Raw genomic sequence first — 15,230 nt, forward strand, 5'->3', positions numbered from 1 at the left:
CCGAATTATATAATCCGGAAGGTAATCACACGTCTAAAAAAAGGCTTACAAATTACATAATTCAAAAGTTAATCATATGTATAGAAAAGACTTTCGGATTATATAATCCGAAAGCTAATCATAAAAGCTTTCAGATTACATAATTCAGAAATTAATTTTATGTATAGAAAAGACTTCTGGATTACATAATCCAGAAGCTAATCACAAAAGACTTCCAGATTACATAATCAAGAAGTTAATTTTGGATCTAGAAGCAACCATTTTTTTGGATGGAAAAGAAAAAACCGGAACTGAACCACACTTTACTCCTTCCCATTGTGAAAAAGATTTATTTGATACCATATAAAGTGAAAACATATATTTGATAACATATTATAATAATATTTTAAATTGAAATAATTAAAATATTATTTTGCTGGTTTATAAATATATGTTTGTTGCAAATTATTTTATTAGTTTGTAAAATATATGTTTGTTAGTATTTATGGTGTTAACCCTTTCTATATATTTGGATTGATGCGAAAACAAATAGGAGGAGAAGAAATTTGTGGGATCCCAAAAGTAAGTGCCCATTTACCATCTAAGAAATTAAAGAACACGTTTTTGTTTTATTTGAACAGAAGAAAGAGAAAGAGAAAGAAAAAGAGAGGTATGGAAGCAGAAGAAGAAGGTGCAAAGCTTAGCATTTACAAGGCGGCGAGAAGAATCAAGAGAAGAGACAACAGTTTATACAACGCTCTGAGATCCATCTACCAAGACTCCATTTTTGTCTCTGAAATCTCTCTGCTATGGCCTCAGCTCCCTCTCCTCGCCAACCTCCGCTGCGGCCTCTGGTATTCTCGCGCCTTCCACTCCACCTGTTATTTCAAATCCACCGACGGCCACACCAACAACTGCTCCTTCAGCACCGCTCGCCTCAACCTTCACGTCGCCCAACTCGCCGGTACTCTTTTTTATCATTCGCAATTGTCAAAGACGTAACCTTTCTGCCTTAATTCTCATCATTTTTCATCTGGGTAGGTAGGACAGAAGGGAGGCTGCATTATCGTTGATTCCACTCGAAGAGGAAAGCGCTTCCCTGATAGCATGTCCAAAACTATACCCATTTGGACCTGCGTTTTCAATCGGGCCATCAGGGACTTTCGTGTGAGAATTTTTTCATTTCATCACTCAAATACATTTTTGGTTATTCATCTTGTTTTTGGGTTGCACTTTGGTTCTTGGTTTAATACGATTCGCTTTGAGTATTTCTGATAGACTAAATTGGTTCTTACGTCAGTTAATGGTGTTAAATTTATGGCTGTCTTTGCAAAATGTCCATTCAAGCTGACCTAGTTAGTTTAGTAAACTGACAAAGGAACTAACTTGATCTTCTGCCTGCCTTTTCATTCATTGCTGAGATATTATTGGTAAAATTACACTTTGGTTGTTTCAGTTTGGTCCTTATGTTAAAAATGTTTCACCTTTGGCCTTAGAGTGTGTGATAGACCAAACGGTCCTCTATGTGTTTATTGGACCTATCATTTCCTCCGTCAATCTTTTGCTTTAACAGTTCTGTGTTTTGATTGATGTGGTAAATGTTCACATGTTGTTTGTCATGTATCACCAAGTTGATCACGTTAATGTGGTAAACTGACTGAAGAACCAATCTATTATATTCCAACAAAAACAATTGAATTCAAGGGATCAAACTGAAACCAAGGGACGAGGGACTGTAGAGTACTTTAGCGAATATTATTGCTTATGATAATGTTCCAGTTATGTGATTGATTGCGTTGTCTTCATAAAATAGGACTCTAATGGTTGTCATGAAAGTGTTCATCAATGGGATTGCTCCTTGCACCTTCCCCTGTGGGTTTCCCAAACAGAAAGAGCTTCCATTGAGAAGCGGTTAGAGGAATGGACTCTGTTACTGAAAGCAAGTGGGGCTGATATTGCTTCCCTTGCTGCCTGCTTGAAGAAACCCTTGCGCCCTCTCTGGATTTCGCAGAAAACTGTCATCTGGTTAAATGAAGTGCCTCACCATGAATCTTGGGATTTCACACCCATCATTCTTGTGTCGGCATCTTCATCAGTTGGTATGAGCCAGCATGGTACTACCTCCGAGTTCAGCTGGAATTACATACCCGGTGCTGGAGATGATGAAGAAAGCTGGGCCAGGGGTTTATCGCCTGGCCTTTTCTGGAAACACGTTTATGATCTTATAAACTCAGGTCCTGATGTGTGTAACCAGAAGGTTGCAGATATGGTTGAAAAGAGCCGAGTAAACCGTGCTTATAGAGGAGAAAGTGCACCACAGATTACAGTTAAACCCCTTAAGTCAGACTCTCCTGCACAGGAAGAACCATTTGTGACTTATGATGCTTCAATTGTTAAAACTGATACCGAGTCTTCCGAAGATCCTGGATTATCTTTGTTGGGATCAACTAATTTGGCAGTTGGCACATCTCGAATTGGTATGCTTTAGTTAATTAATTAAGGTCCACTTTTAATCCTCTGGTGCATTTCTTTTGATGATGACCGGTCCTGTTGAGTTTATGATCACAATTTTTAAAAGCAAAGGTCTGTAAAATGTTTATATGGCTGAATGTTCAGTGTCCATGTATGGTGCAGCTGCAGACGCTGCCAATGTAGATGATTGCATACTGAATTGTGATCAGGAGTCCATCTCTGTCTGTCTTCCCAGTGCTGAATCATATATGCATCTTCCAATAATGGTTAGTACGTAGTTGAAGGAATTTTTTTTCTTTGTTTTTATTTTTGTGGAACCCTACTTATTTTGATCTTTTATGGTCAGACTTCAAAGTTTGATCGATTTTCTTTATTGACCAATCTTCCTAAAGCGGTGAGCTTTGCAAAGTTCAATCTCAGCCAGGGAAAAAGACTTCTAGTTTGTTGTAATAATGGTAATGGCTCTGAAGTACCCTCTGTCTACTTTATGTATTTTATTAATTAGACTAAGATTTGTTTGAAACCAAATGACATGTATTCATTTCTTGTTTGGTTTCTATGATTTTTAAAACAGTTCAATTGTCATTGATATAGCATTGTCTCAAGTTGATTTTTGTTTCTTTTTGCAGTACTACTAGATAAATGAATACCTGCACTCCCATTTCACTCTTCCACTGATTTGTTTTGCTTACTGATCACCCTCAATTCTGTATCCTTGTAGTCAAGCCTCACCCCTTTCACTCCTAAATATTACCAACTCTCGTTAGAAAAAACAAGTTTTACCATTGTCACATCTTCATCTAGGATTCTTGGTATCTTGAATCTTCATTATTCAAAATTCCTTTAAGGCCTATCATTACAACACTCATAGTATCTCATACTTAAGAAAATGTGGGAATCTGAATTCATGCTTTTACAAACTTTCATAAATTACCACGTGTATCCTTTATATCTTTCAATTTTATACCTATTACCAAACATACAAATCTTGAACACCCGTGTACCTTTATACTTGTGTATCTAAGTTATTTTCCTGTGAACCAAGTTCCTTCATATGTACTTGTCAAGTATTTGGTGTATGTTCAGAGTTACATTCACAGCCCTTTGAACTTGTATTACTGTATCCATTTTTTTTCTGTATAACTTCTATCATTTTGAATCTCTAAGGTGCCTTTCCTTAATCCTTCTAAATCATCCTGGTAGACCTGTGGAAAAGCAAAATATGAAGTGCTGTACCAAACAAATAATATATCAAATTTCTTTGCTTTTCAGGGGAAGATATCAGTGTATGTGTTTGCTTAGCAATCTTAATGTCATTATTTGATGAAAAAGGTACGTATCTATATATCTTTCACATTGTTAGAATAAACCTTAAACCCTAAACACATATGTCACTTACTATAGAATCAACGCATCAACATTGTTGTTGCATATTCATCATATCCTTTTTCAAGGATACTTGTTATACTTCATGTAAAATTTATGTTTCTAAAGACTAGAGAGAGAGAGAGAGAGAGAGTTAAAATCAAAGTCAGTGATCTCACCATAATTGTACACCTACAATAGCCTTTCCATTTTTTTGACATTTATCTCAAGATAAAAGTATTCATGTAGTTAGAAACGCAATAGGCTTCTAACTTTGAACGCATATAACACATCTTTACTTGTCTGTGCTGCTATTGCATGCCCATATCACTGTGTGTGAATCACTTAAATTGGTTGTAGGATGAGTAAGTTGGCATGAAGGTCTAAGCAATGGATGATAAGAGAGTAGATTTAATATGAGTTAGATCTATGTTTGCAAATCCAGGTCTAGTTAATAGCTCAAAATAAGTTTTCTGGGTTTAATATGAATTTTGATGATTTATAATGAATGTATCACTATTAATCATTCGTCCCTGTGTTTACATTTCTTTTTTTAAGGTACGTTTGATGATGGGAAATCCTTCGATGCTGCTCAAGTCACCAAATGGGATATGAGGCGACGGCTTGTATATTTATGCAAGTTTGCAACAGATGCTCGACCATCCAGAGGAAATTTGAGACAAGTTTTCAACTTTCTGATTGGTGGAAAATGCGTTCATGATTTGGACTCGGGAAGAGATGAGTAATTGGAATTGGAATTGCATGGGCACGTGAATGATTAGGCTTTGGTCATTCCTTTAACTTTTTAAATAATACCTTTGATTACCAGTTCGCAGAGAATTGTTGTATGCCTAAGTTTATACGAAATTTGATATCTGACTATCTTAATTTCTTTAGTTTCAGGCTCTGATCTGAATTCACAAATTCTGAGATGACTGATTGGGTGATAGACCCTGAAGACATGGGCTAGACATTCAATTTTACACTATAAACTTATAATTAAGCTTAATTGTTATTCAACACATACCACAATTGAAATATTTTAAAATTAAAATCAGCTTAATTGTTAACAGATTTATATCAATCAATTCAATATTTGCTTATGAAATTTGCATTCCAGACATAAATATGAATATAGTTTATGCAAAATTTAATCTCTTCAGTTTGAAATTGTATGTAGACGGTATACATAAATATTGTGAAAATATTGATAGAATGAGCAACATAACGTCTGAATTTAATGACATTTAAAAACGATAATATTGGAGAAGGCCTTATTATTATTCGAACCACAAACCTCTGCGTATGATCACGATGAAGTGGCGTCAAATCAAGTCCTCGGGGAATGATGTTTTCTTTTGGGCCACGCATGCTAACATGTCATTTTCGACGTTTAAACAATAATTATGTAATTAAAATGAGACATTCTTCCATCCTACTACAAACCATAAAAATCGTATCAAGAAATCTCTTGTAAAATTTGAGTATGATAAATCTTGTCAAATTTATGCTCTTTTTCTTAACAAACATTAAATAAATGATTTGATATGAAACTTTATTGCATTGGATATATAAGGCATGCGTATCATTTATATTATTATTAAAGATTTCAAAGTCTGTGTATAAGTTTCAATAGGAGCATAAACACAAGCTAAATAGACATTTTTCTTACTACAAGCTTTCCTTCAACTACATTTTAATATTTAATGACATGTGAACAAAAAAAGTAGAACATAGACTAAAATTAAATTATGATCTCTTATTATTATAGTAATTTTTGTTTCACTGATTGAAGATTAGACATGGTAGCAAGAGTTATTACTTCGTAGGTCTAATTTCATCCTATATTTTCAAATAAAATAAAGGAAATATTTTCAAATATTGAATGCAATGAAATGGAATAAAGTTCATCATCTTTATTCCATTCCTTCCAATAAAAGAAATTCAAACAATACAATTGATGGCATTTGATTGTGTTATCAACATAACCGTTCAGGAATGAAGACCAAATGGAGAAGAAAAAGTAGTACTTACTGAACGATATACTTCATTACAACAAGCCAGCCCTAGGTAGTTGTCTCTCGTCACGAAGCAGTTTCTTTTTTCCCAATCAACTCTGTACAGAAGGTTAGGAGATACAAGGTGAAGTGATACCAAGTACCAATGGGGTCGTATGAAAAATAGAAAAAAAAAGGTTTGTTTATAGAGCAACTCTACAACTTCATTACCGTCTCTTTCTCCTTTTCAATTCAAGATTGAAAAAGATTAAAGAGAATTAGATTCTTAGGAAATTAAAGGAGGCCTTTGCTGACGTTTTCTCTTGGATTTCAGATCAACAACTATGATTGAAATGTTATCTTTACTATTTCTACCATATGCAATTTCAGTCAGGCTGTCGGCAACAACTTGTGCAGGAGATGTTTCCTCCCCTGACAAGGATCTGCGGCGTCTTCTAAGAATGTGGCGTGCCACTTCTCCAACCTCTTCATTGCTCATTACATCCCAGAGTCCATCACTTGCCAAAACTAAGCACTCATCCTCGTCTGTTCTTGCTGTGAAAGTTATCTCGGGCACCGGAATAATCCATGGTCTCAAGTACCGATCACCTGAAACATCATCGTTAAGCAGGTCAATACAGGACTAGTCATAGACTTGCTTTCGGGATGTCCATATGCTAGCTCAATTTGGAAGACTGTCCATATAGTTTCTGTAACTGAATAGCCCCAAAAGAAAAGAATAAACGCAAACTCTGCTAAACACATGTAGCCTTGAAAATCCAGTGCTATACATACCAAAATACCTTTCTTGCAGATAATCTGAATCTTAGTATGTACTACCAAGTTTTCAAAGTAAATGCAGATGTGATTGGTGGAATATTTGTAATTTATAATTAAGATAATACGAAACAGAGCTATAATAAAACAGAGATGTATATAGACAATCAGGCATAAAAACTATGTTTAGTTGTTATTGTTGAAGACTTTTCTTGAATTTACAGATTAAAGGAAAAAAACTTTATTATGCTTTGAGAACTCCAAGATTTCTATACAATTCTTAATGTGATGGTTTTAGAAAAAAATATATATAATAAAAAATAAATTTATAATTAAATAATATAAAAAATATTAAAATTATAATATTGTTAGTTATAAAGTGGGTGTAATCAACCTATCAAGTTCCTTCTTTAAATACTTGCATCTCATCTCCATTATTTGGCAAACTCTTTACATCTATTTTCTCCTCTATCTTTTGTTTTGTTTCTTTTAGTAGCTTATTTATGGTGACACCAGCAAGAAAATGACCATTGTAGGAGTATAGATAATTATCATAATCCCTAATTACTAGACGATTAAAATCAAAATACTAGACAACTATAGCCGTTTGCATCCTTTATTTTCTCATAGCAGAGACATAATTGGCCATATTAATGTTGAAAGTAACTCTGCCTTTATTAATAGTTGAAAAAGTATGAAAATAAATCAAGGTACCTATGGCCCTGGACATGGCAAGAACACCAAACACCCTAGCTCCATTCCAGTTTATGACTTTTCCTCCTTCTCCTTCAATTCTCAAGAATTCATCTTGTCTATCCGGCTGTACAAACAAGGACAATGGTATCTCAATTCCGTCAATGACATAAGCATAGGGGAGAAAAAAATACCTTTACTAACATAATTAAATCAATGAATTAAAATATTATATAGTTATATAAATAAAATTAAAGTATATAACTTTTGAAGTTTCTTTTAGAGAGTAACCCTCCTTACATCCAACCCTGATTACGTTTTGAGTACATGGCTGCATGGGCGAGTTTTCTCGTTTTGATATTTAGTAATCCCTTCCCACGAGTTAAAATTATTTAAAAATTTCAAAAGCACAGTGATTTTATCTTTTTTATTATTGTAATTGTTGACGATAAATTTCTGGTCTTTACATACACATGGAAACTAAAGAACGACTGAGAAAATATCCGGCCTACTTTAATAAACTGGCAGTACATGTAGTTTTCCATTCAAGAAACCTAAAACGGAACGCATGATCACACGATTGGAGATATATCATCAAGATAAGTGGGTTATGACTAGAACTGACCTTTTGATCCACTGACAAGGGGATAGTTTGTGTCCTGCGGCAGAGAACTACCCTTGAGTCGCCGCAGTTGGATGCAATAATTTGGCAACCAGATAGAACAACCACAGAGGCAGTAGATCCTACCATTTCAGGTGCAACTGCGTCTGATAGGATTTCATTGTCAGTCCTCTCAAAACTGTTAGCAAATACGGTTTCCCATCTTCTCTGCCACTCAGCTCCATCTGCCATTTCTCGGTTCCACTCCTCTGCTATAACATCGTGCATCCGCTTAGCACAGAACTTAGCCACCTAGGATTATTAAATTACCACAACAGTTAGGAGAATGGTAAACTTTTCATGATGTACTCCCATCCTGTTTATACGGTGTTTATTTAACCAAATACGAATCAAGAAAGGTAAAATTAGATAAAGTACCGTTTTTTGAAAAATTTATGACAACATTCAAAGTTTATCTTTATTTAAAATATCAGAATTTACCGTTAATTGTAGAGAAATTAGTAAATTAAAGTCACGAAGGGAAAAAAAGGTGACGAATTCAACAATTTGTGAGGAGTCTTGTATTAAGGACTATCAAATATTTTCTTGAACGGATCTTATAGCATTAACTTCATCAGGACGGCCAGATACATTCTAGGTAGCTCTTTGTGTTGCGAAGACCAAGTTGGATGAATGCATTTGACTAGCATCAAAGATTAGTACAGTTTAGGTAAAAAAATATAGAAACAATGGCCATCAAGGGGAAATTTTCGACGAGTTTTAACACCAAAATATTATCCATCTATAATGAGCTCCATGCTTCGCATTTTTGGACAGGTATTATTCCTCCCTTGTACAAGGAGAATGACGTTCAGAGTTCATTTGCCCTTCTTAGTCCATCTTTAATATCATAATTCTGAAATAGATAGTTGTAGTCAAAGAAATATACTCACTTTAATACGCAAAATAATAAGTGTTAATGTCATAATTAATATCTACAATGAATTTTATACAATGCAAAATAATCATCCAATCTACATGGTACGCTGCCAATAGAAAATTAAAATAGCCTCGTTTTTTTGCTGATACAAAAAAAGTAAAATTAAAAAAACTCTCATTTAAGCATCTGAACAAATACTGAGTCTAATCAAGCATCTTCATATGAGATCTTCATTCACCCATAGACCTATTTTTGCTTAAATGTAAGAGAACGAGAACGACACGACTTACCACTAAAAGTTTTTCTCATTTTCTGGTGAATTAAACTCTTGCACCAACGGTTTGCGCTCCACATTTTTTTTCCACACAACTCACCTTGAAATTCTGTTGCACATACACTTCAAATGCAAATCAACGATATAGCTATCGCGCATAATAACATAGAATGACACTCGGAAACGCTTTCCGTGACTCAGTTGGAAAGACATAAAAATTGGTACCGTTAAATAACCATTTGTTGACAGTTCCATAGTTGATGTTTACTTAAAGTTCTAATGAAATTGTGGAAATTTATCAGGTATCCTTACTAAAAGTTTCGGACCCAAACATTTTCGACGTCTGAATTGTATATACAAATTTGTTTTCGTCCGATGGGTGAAATAGATTGATATTCTAATGGAAACCAAACTTCTGAGGTTTATCTAGAAGGATGATACTTTTTCATACCTTTTGTTTACGCAAATTTTCACTCCACTTGCTTATTCAAAAGTAATTCTGAAATAACAATATTCTACTGAAAAAGAATCCCTAAAATTTTAAACGCAAAATTGTTAAACAAGGCATGAATCATATCTGTTGTGAAGTGTGAAGAGCATAATATTCCTACGAAGAGAAGAGAAAGTTCCACATAAACTTTAGGTGTTGTTTCGGAACCCAATACAGGGATAATCGTTTTATATATAGAATAATGTTTGTAACAGTTGAGATTTAATCCAGTGGCATAGACATAAGCAACTATGTTATTCAATTTATTATAATTTATTGGAAATTGGTATTCAAAAGTACATACGAGAACTTTTCCAGAATGAAGCAGACTAACCACGACGATCATCAGTCAGCCCCACAATATAACATGCCAAAAGTATCTTTCATCCACGTGGCCACCCAACAGTAACACTTCCTAATCATTATATTTCTTTCTTTTCCCAGGAAATAAATAATAAACATATAATCGTATGCCAGAGTTTTTAAATGCAACCTTTGAAATAAAGGTACCCAACAACCATAATTAAGTATTGTAAACATATACCTGTTAAATTAAAAAACAACACAAACAAATAATGTCATAACCTAATTTTAAATTGTGATTTTTATAATAATCATCTTAAGAATTATGTAAAAAATAATTCCTTATTAGTTCGCAAAATTGAATCTATATAAATAAACTTCTCCAAAAGTATTTATAAAGATAATAAAAAATGGAAAACTCATAAACTCATAAACTAAAATAATATAAAATCTTTTAGAAATCAATTTAATTTTTGAAAAAGTCTTGTAAACACATAAAAATCAGGTTTGTGCAGAAATACTTTCTGATTTATTTCAAAATCGGCTATTTTTCTTCAAGCTAGACTCGTCTGTGAAACCTTTTGGCATGCCACAACCTGATGATTTGTCTCTGATAGAAACCACGTCAGAATCACGCTAATCAATCCCCATTCCTAATTAGTACAAGTATCCATCCTAGAAAAGAAAAGAAAAGGCCCACGCCCCTATCATGCACGATCGCATTTACACGTGTCACAGCAAAATGAAAAGCACCGTGAATTGATCTCTCTCTGTAAGGACAACTCTGCCTATGAACCCACAACACGTGGCCTCTCTGAGCAACACACCCACCAACCACATTCCCAGTTTAAACTTAGCGAGCACAATAATTCCCATATCATTTTTTATTCATTTACAGAGGAAATAATTAGTGGTAGAATAAACATCGATACTAATCGACCAGATAAATAACAATTAAAAAGTGAATAAGTAAATATTAGTCAGAACGCCACACTCCCTCCCTACGCAATCACCATAAACACCAACACCTCTTTCAAACTTCAATATATATAAAAATGAAAACATATTTTTTGCGAAAATTAAATAATTATTAGAAAATGGACGAAGGCGAAGTAAAAGGAGGTGTAAAGAACCTGTGAGCCACCATGGCCGTCGTAAACGCCGAAGAAATGAACGGGAGCGATCTCGCCGGAGGATCTGGAGCCGGGAGCGGTACAGCCGCCGACGTGATCGCACGTGCAAGACATGAATCCCGGAATAACTGCCACGGCGTCCTCCATCTCTTTCCTCCTCCCAATCACCGAAGTGCGTCCCCAACTCACTCCCTTGGTACTCCTTCCGATGCACTTCTCCCTCACCGCCGGCGTCTCGCAGTCATTAAGCCCTGCGCGGTGCAGCGGCGGCGGCGGCGAGAGTACCGTCTCGGTGATTGCGACCGGAGGAATCTCACCGGGGCCGCTGCTGATGGAGGAAATGTCGGCGGAGCTGTTGAGGTTCCGGAAATCTTCGATGCTGAGTGTGGAGGAAATGACGGAGCCGGATATGGTGGACGCGAACTCCGAGTGGAATCGTTGGAGTAGGTCATCATCCTCCATAGCTAAACGGTGTCGTAGTTTAGAGAGGGAACGGGAAGAAAAGGAAGCGAGGAGGCGATAAAAGGAGGTGAAAGGAGAATTGAGAAAGCGACACGTGTGAAGAAAATGTAAGTTTTGTTGATGGCACACGCATCTATTGTGAATTGTGAATTGTGAGTGAGTGGGGAAAGAAAGGAAAAGGAAGAGAGACACCAACTGTTTGTAATCTGTTGTAGTCGTACTCACCTGCCTTATGCTGTGTCTCCACCTGTCCCTCCATTCATCTTCCTTCCACACGTTTCTTTTCCTTTTCACGTCTCTTTCTAATCCCCTGCTTCACACCACCCTGCACCCGCTTTCACCCTATTCTCTCTGCTCCCTTCTCGTGGATTTCCCCGCACTGGATTGCAGCCTTGTGTGTGTGACGTGTGAGGAACCTATGTACGTAAGCAACGGTACTCTGTCTTTGATTAGAGTAACGCCAGGTGGCACCAAGATTACTTTAGGGACCTACTCGTTTGGTAGAATTTGACGTGTGAGTTAATTGAACTTGAATGACTAAATAATTATTTCTTTTTTCTTTTTTTCAATTCTCCTTTTCTTCATTAATGAATGAGTATCTTTTCAAAAGAAGTACAATAAAGTCTGGAAGAGTAATTTTTATATGATTTGACTGCGATGGAGGAATTGGTCGTTTCTAAGCTACAACTCTATTACTATACTTCCAGGTGTTCACTCCTCTGAAATTTAACCCATCCTGCTGTGGACTTCAACCAAACCCCAACAACGTCCTCATTTCTAATTCCTTCAACAAGGTACAAAGAGATTAGACAAATGCCAAATTCAAGAATCATTCATCTAGGTAACTCTTTTTATTCATAAATTATCATTTTAAATAAAACAATATAATAGTATAACTACAATCCTCTGCATAATATTATATTAAGAAAATAATATTTAAGTAACTAATTCGTCAAGACATCTAATAAATCAGCAACAAACTATTTTTTTAATTTGTTGAATGGATTAAAAGGTGGAATGACAACTCGCACATCCATGTGTGTGCAGTTGAGAAAAAGAAAAAGGAAACAAAGCAATAAAAAATAGAAATAAGTGATAAATATAATAAAAATAAGAGTATTGATAGTTTTTGTTCTCACCAACTTCTCTTGTATAAAGTATAATAATATATTTTGAGCATTATTTTGTTATTTAATTCCTACGAAATACAGCATGGATGAATGAGTTAAATATCTTGATCCACCGAGTTTGTAACATTCCTAAGTGACATTGCGTGAGAAGCAATGCAGACTGCGCAGAAGGACAGAAGTGATCATGAATCAGTGAGTGCTTGAAATTCAATTATAGGATGGTAACAGTCCGTACAAAAAGAAATATAAATTTAAAAATGCAAAAAAAAAAAGAAAGAATAAAGTCTGAGTCATGAAAGACCTTTAAAATTGTGTAGTCGAGTGTAGAAAGTTGAAAGAGGTACGTGTGAAAGAGGAGGGTGTGTGTGGAATTTGAAGGCAGCATGTTTTTGGAGTTTCTATTTGGATTAAGAAAAAAAATTGTATATAAATTTATTTGAGATTATATTAATTTTTTTTGGGTATTATTTGTTTTGAAGTTTTTAACTTTATCATAATTTTATGATGAATTGATATTGAAAAAAAAATATATATATTATCTTTATTTTTTACTTTTGTGAAACTATATTAATCGTAGAATAGTTTTTCACTATAGTCGTTAATTGTTTTTATTAAAGAGATAGGACTTAGAGAACTATTGAAGGTTTCATCTTCTTCCTTCCTTCATGTATGTTGCTAAAGCTTTACTACGATATTTTTGGTCTTTGTGTTACTTTTTCGGTTCTCAGTCTCGGGTGAATGCCAAATGGGAGAGATACTGCAGAAAGCACCCGACGCTCAAATCAGTAAAAAAGGTATTCAACACTCGGATGTATACAGTAATAATGACGTACCTTTCTTATTGAAATATGCAGTATTTATATTATTTTAATAAACTTATCTTATTATGCGGTAATTATTTACTATTCGTCGTTCAGTCCATACGAGTACTTCTTATACGCTTTGAAGGATTAAACATTGGTGCTTTCCACTCCAATTACCGCTATACCCCTCACTTGTTATCATTCTCTTTTTCAAATTATAATGCTGCATCATCAAATCATGGCACGACACACACTTTCCATCTTTTCTCTAAGTTCTATAAAGAACCCAATCAAAATCTTTTCCGTTTAGGGACCAACCTAAAAAATTATAAATAGTTTAGGAACAAGTCAGTAATGAGTAATGAAATATTTTCACTTTTTTAATTAGGTTCTGGGAGCTCAATTTCAGCAAAATGCTGCCAATAACTAACAACAAAAATGCAATTACAAAAAATCTGCCACCAACAACGACCAACAGAGATTTAATTAAAAATAATTTGTGTCATCAGATATCCAATTAAAAAAAATCATCACTTGCTAAAAAAATCAACACTTGCTAAAAAAATCAACCAATTTTTTCCTCTGTATCAATAATTAATCTATAAAAGACTTTATTTACTATCATTAATAATATCTCCTCCTATTTTGTTAGCTTAGTATCAAATGAATAATTCATTTTTTTTCTCCTTCCTTAATAGAGGTACCAACGAATAATTTAAATAATTAATTTTCCTTAAAGGGGGTTAATCTAATCATGACCACGTGTTTAAAAATACATGGTAGTAATTTTAAGATCGTTTTGAATTCTTATGTTTGGATTAGAGTCGATGTTTAAACTTAATCTCTAATCAAGTTATTATAAGAAAATTTTTAAATAAAAATTAATTTTAAAGATTAAAATAATTAGTTATTATTTAATTAAATTAAAGGTTATTTTATAAATAAAACAATTATTGGTGTTTAAAGTAATTTTTATTATTAATAAAAATTTATAAAATAATTTTTAAATTAGTATGTATTCTTAGTTACTTAGTTACGAAGGTTTTAACTTTTCACTATTTTATATTCTAAATTAGTCTTTATTAATTTTTTAAAAATTAATTTAAAATTAAAATATTAATAACTAAAATTTAGGTAGCTAATTTAGATACTAATTTAGAAACTATTTTATAAAATTTTGTTAATATTAGAAACCACTTTGGATACCAATAATATTTTAGTCTCTAAATTAATATCTAATTTATTTAATAATAACTAATTATTTTTTATCTTTAAATTTAGTTGCTATTTAACGCGCAAATATCTAAAACAACATATTATTTTATGCTATAAATGTATTTAAATAAATTATATTATATATAGACAATGATAAATTTTACCTTAAATGACAATTAATACTCATTAATTATGTGTAAAAAAGGACTAATGTTTGTAGTTTTAGAAAACTAAATAGGTTATTTCTTAAAAAAAATAGAGTAAAATAGGTATTTATTCGAAGCAAAATCAGGGAAGATATTAAAATACTTGCGTACAGGTGTGAGAATAATTGGGAATTGCGAATTCAATATTAGAAACGTTGAAGAGTTTCAAATAAAGTTTTATAAATAAAGAGTTGTGGGAATATCATAGCATCTTCATCTTAATCAAAACCTCTCTCTCTTTCTAGTCTCTTGTATTGTTGTGTTGTTTTTAGTAATTATTAGTGTGAAGGAATGAGATAGTGTTCAAAAGTAGATTCAAGAGAATTTTTTTGACTGGTTAAGTGGATTCGTGAGTTCGGTTAAAAAATAAGGTTACAAGGATGTTTTTTT

At 33.7% G+C, this 15,230-nt stretch overlaps 2 protein-coding genes across 2 annotated transcripts; one reads left to right on the top strand and one right to left on the bottom strand.

Moving 5' to 3' along the window:
- Positions 1 to 515: 515 nt before the first annotated feature.
- On the top strand, positions 516 to 4,838 carry LOC137812835 (tRNA A64-2'-O-ribosylphosphate transferase). Its single transcript, XM_068615058.1, has 7 exons — positions 516 to 943; positions 1,025 to 1,146; positions 1,793 to 2,456; positions 2,614 to 2,717; positions 2,798 to 2,906; positions 3,724 to 3,783; positions 4,375 to 4,838. The coding sequence occupies exons 1-7, from the start codon at positions 517 to 519 to the stop codon at positions 4,560 to 4,562; spliced, it is 1,674 nt and encodes a 557-aa protein (XP_068471159.1). The 5' UTR covers position 516; the 3' UTR covers positions 4,563 to 4,838.
- An 859-nt stretch (positions 4,839 to 5,697) lies between these two features.
- On the bottom strand, positions 5,698 to 11,880 carry LOC137812836 (probable protein phosphatase 2C 6). Its single transcript, XM_068615059.1, has 4 exons — positions 11,025 to 11,880; positions 7,909 to 8,196; positions 7,305 to 7,410; positions 5,698 to 6,422 (listed from the first exon to the last, which is right to left on the bottom strand). Exons 1-4 carry the CDS (start codon positions 11,484 to 11,486, stop codon positions 6,100 to 6,102), a joined length of 1,179 nt encoding a protein of 392 aa, XP_068471160.1. The 5' UTR covers positions 11,487 to 11,880; the 3' UTR covers positions 5,698 to 6,099.
- Positions 11,881 to 15,230: the final 3,350 nt, after the last annotated feature.

Source organism: Phaseolus vulgaris, chromosome 2 (genome assembly GCF_000499845.2).
Source record: "Phaseolus vulgaris cultivar G19833 chromosome 2, P. vulgaris v2.0, whole genome shotgun sequence".
NCBI classification, from domain to species: Eukaryota; Viridiplantae; Streptophyta; class Magnoliopsida; order Fabales; family Fabaceae; genus Phaseolus; species Phaseolus vulgaris.